This window comes from Apteryx rowi, unplaced genomic scaffold, assembly GCF_003343035.1.
Source record: "Apteryx rowi isolate R43461 unplaced genomic scaffold, aptRow1 scaffold_1330, whole genome shotgun sequence".
Classification (NCBI taxonomy): Eukaryota; Metazoa; Chordata; class Aves; order Apterygiformes; family Apterygidae; genus Apteryx; species Apteryx rowi.
Genome location: NW_020447565.1, coordinates 59,625 through 61,131, shown reverse-complemented (window position 1 = coordinate 61,131; position 1,507 = coordinate 59,625). Strand labels below are relative to the sequence as shown.

The window sequence follows — 1,507 nt, the reverse complement described above, 5'->3', positions numbered from 1 at the left end:
GCCCGGCCTCACTTCTTGGTGCCCGACTGGGTGCCCTGCGCGGCGCACGAGTAGTTGCCCAGGACGGCGCCGAACTTGAGGGCCATGCCGGCGTCGCAGTCGTCCACCGTCACCACGGCCACCTTCTGCTCCGAGGGGCCTTGCGGCAGCCCCGACTTCCCCAGCACGGGCTGCGGGCGCCGGCGGGCAGGGTTTGAGTCTCCGGCTGCTGTCCCCTCCGGACAGCTGGCTGGCCACCTCTCCGTTCCTCCATCTACCCACCCTTCATCCATCCTTCCAGCCCTCCCTCTGTCCTCCGTCCCTCCATCCAGACCTCCATCCCTGCTCCCCTCCACCCCTCCCTCTCTCCATCCACCTATCCTCCATCCATCCATCCTTCCATCCCTCCCTCCACCCCACATCCATCCATCTGGATCTCCATCCCTGCTCCCCTCCCTCTCTCCATCCACCTATCCTCCCTCCATCTTTCCATTCCTCCTTTCCTCCATCCCCCATCCATCCAGACTTCTATCCCTGCTCCCCTCCATCCCTCCCTCTCTTCATCCACCTATCCTCCATCCATCCTTCCATCCCTCCTTCCCCATCCATCCAGATATCCATGCTTCTCTCTCTCCATCCCCCATCCTCCCTCCCTCCAAACCTCCATCCCTGCTCCTCTCCACCATCCTTCCTTCCCTCCATCCATGCCTGTCCCCCATTCCTCCATCCTATTCACTTCTCCATCCCTCTGTCCACCCACCCTCCATCTACCATCTACCATCTCCATTCCTCCACCTACCCCCCTCCATCCATCCTTCCATGCCTCCCTCTCTCCATCCCCCATCCCTGCACCCGGCGCCCCATCCCTCACCTTGTTGTAGTAGTGCAGCTGCACCCGGTGCCACTGCCCGTCGCTCACGCCGCCCGGCACGAACGGCGACACCGTGGTCGTGGACTCGCCTGCGGGCACCGCACGCGTGAGGCCGCGGCACCGGCCCCGGGAGGGGACCGGGGGGGGTGGGGGGCCAGGCGGGTGGCTACCTGCCGAGAAGGTGAGCTGGACCTGCTCGCCGACGATCTCCAGCGCCACGAAGTCGTGCTTCTCGTTGAAGCGCCCGTTGTAGAGCAGCAGCCCGTCCCGCTCCTTGGTGGCAAACCTGGGGGGGGTCAAGGGGGGGGAGGTGAGGGCCAGCCCCACGGCCCCGTCGCCCCCAGGGCCCCGTCCCACGTGTGCCCCGTTGTCCCGTCCCCATTAGACGTCAACCCGTGCCCCGGTGCGCGGTGTCCCCAAGCATGTCCTCCCTGCCCGTTGCCCTGTGCCCCACAAACGTGTCCTGCTACCCCGGACCCCCCAGGCACCTCCCCACACGCTGCCACCCTGTCCCCCATCACCCCGGACCCCCCAGGCATGTCCCCGCACCCTGTGACCCCCAAGGCAAGCCCCATGCCCTGTGTCCCCCCCTGTGCCCCATCACCCCGTGCCCCGCCACCCTGTGCCCCCTAGATGTCCCTTGGTGCCCCCAGGCGT

The 1,507-nt window shown here is 66.7% G+C and overlaps 1 protein-coding gene across 1 annotated transcript in view; it reads right to left on the bottom strand.

Annotated features, from left to right (window-relative positions):
- Positions 1–1,507, bottom strand: part of LOC112961544 (cadherin EGF LAG seven-pass G-type receptor 2-like) — a 17,326-nt gene that overhangs the window by 8,074 nt on the left and 7,745 nt on the right. Inside the window, exons 3-5 of the mRNA XM_026056850.1 lie at positions 1,021–1,136; positions 851–939; positions 13–170 (exon numbers count right to left, since the gene is read on the bottom strand). Coding sequence (XP_025912635.1) covers positions 13–170; positions 851–939; positions 1,021–1,136 — 363 coding nt within the window. The remainder of the gene's footprint in view (positions 1–12; positions 171–850; positions 940–1,020; positions 1,137–1,507) is intronic.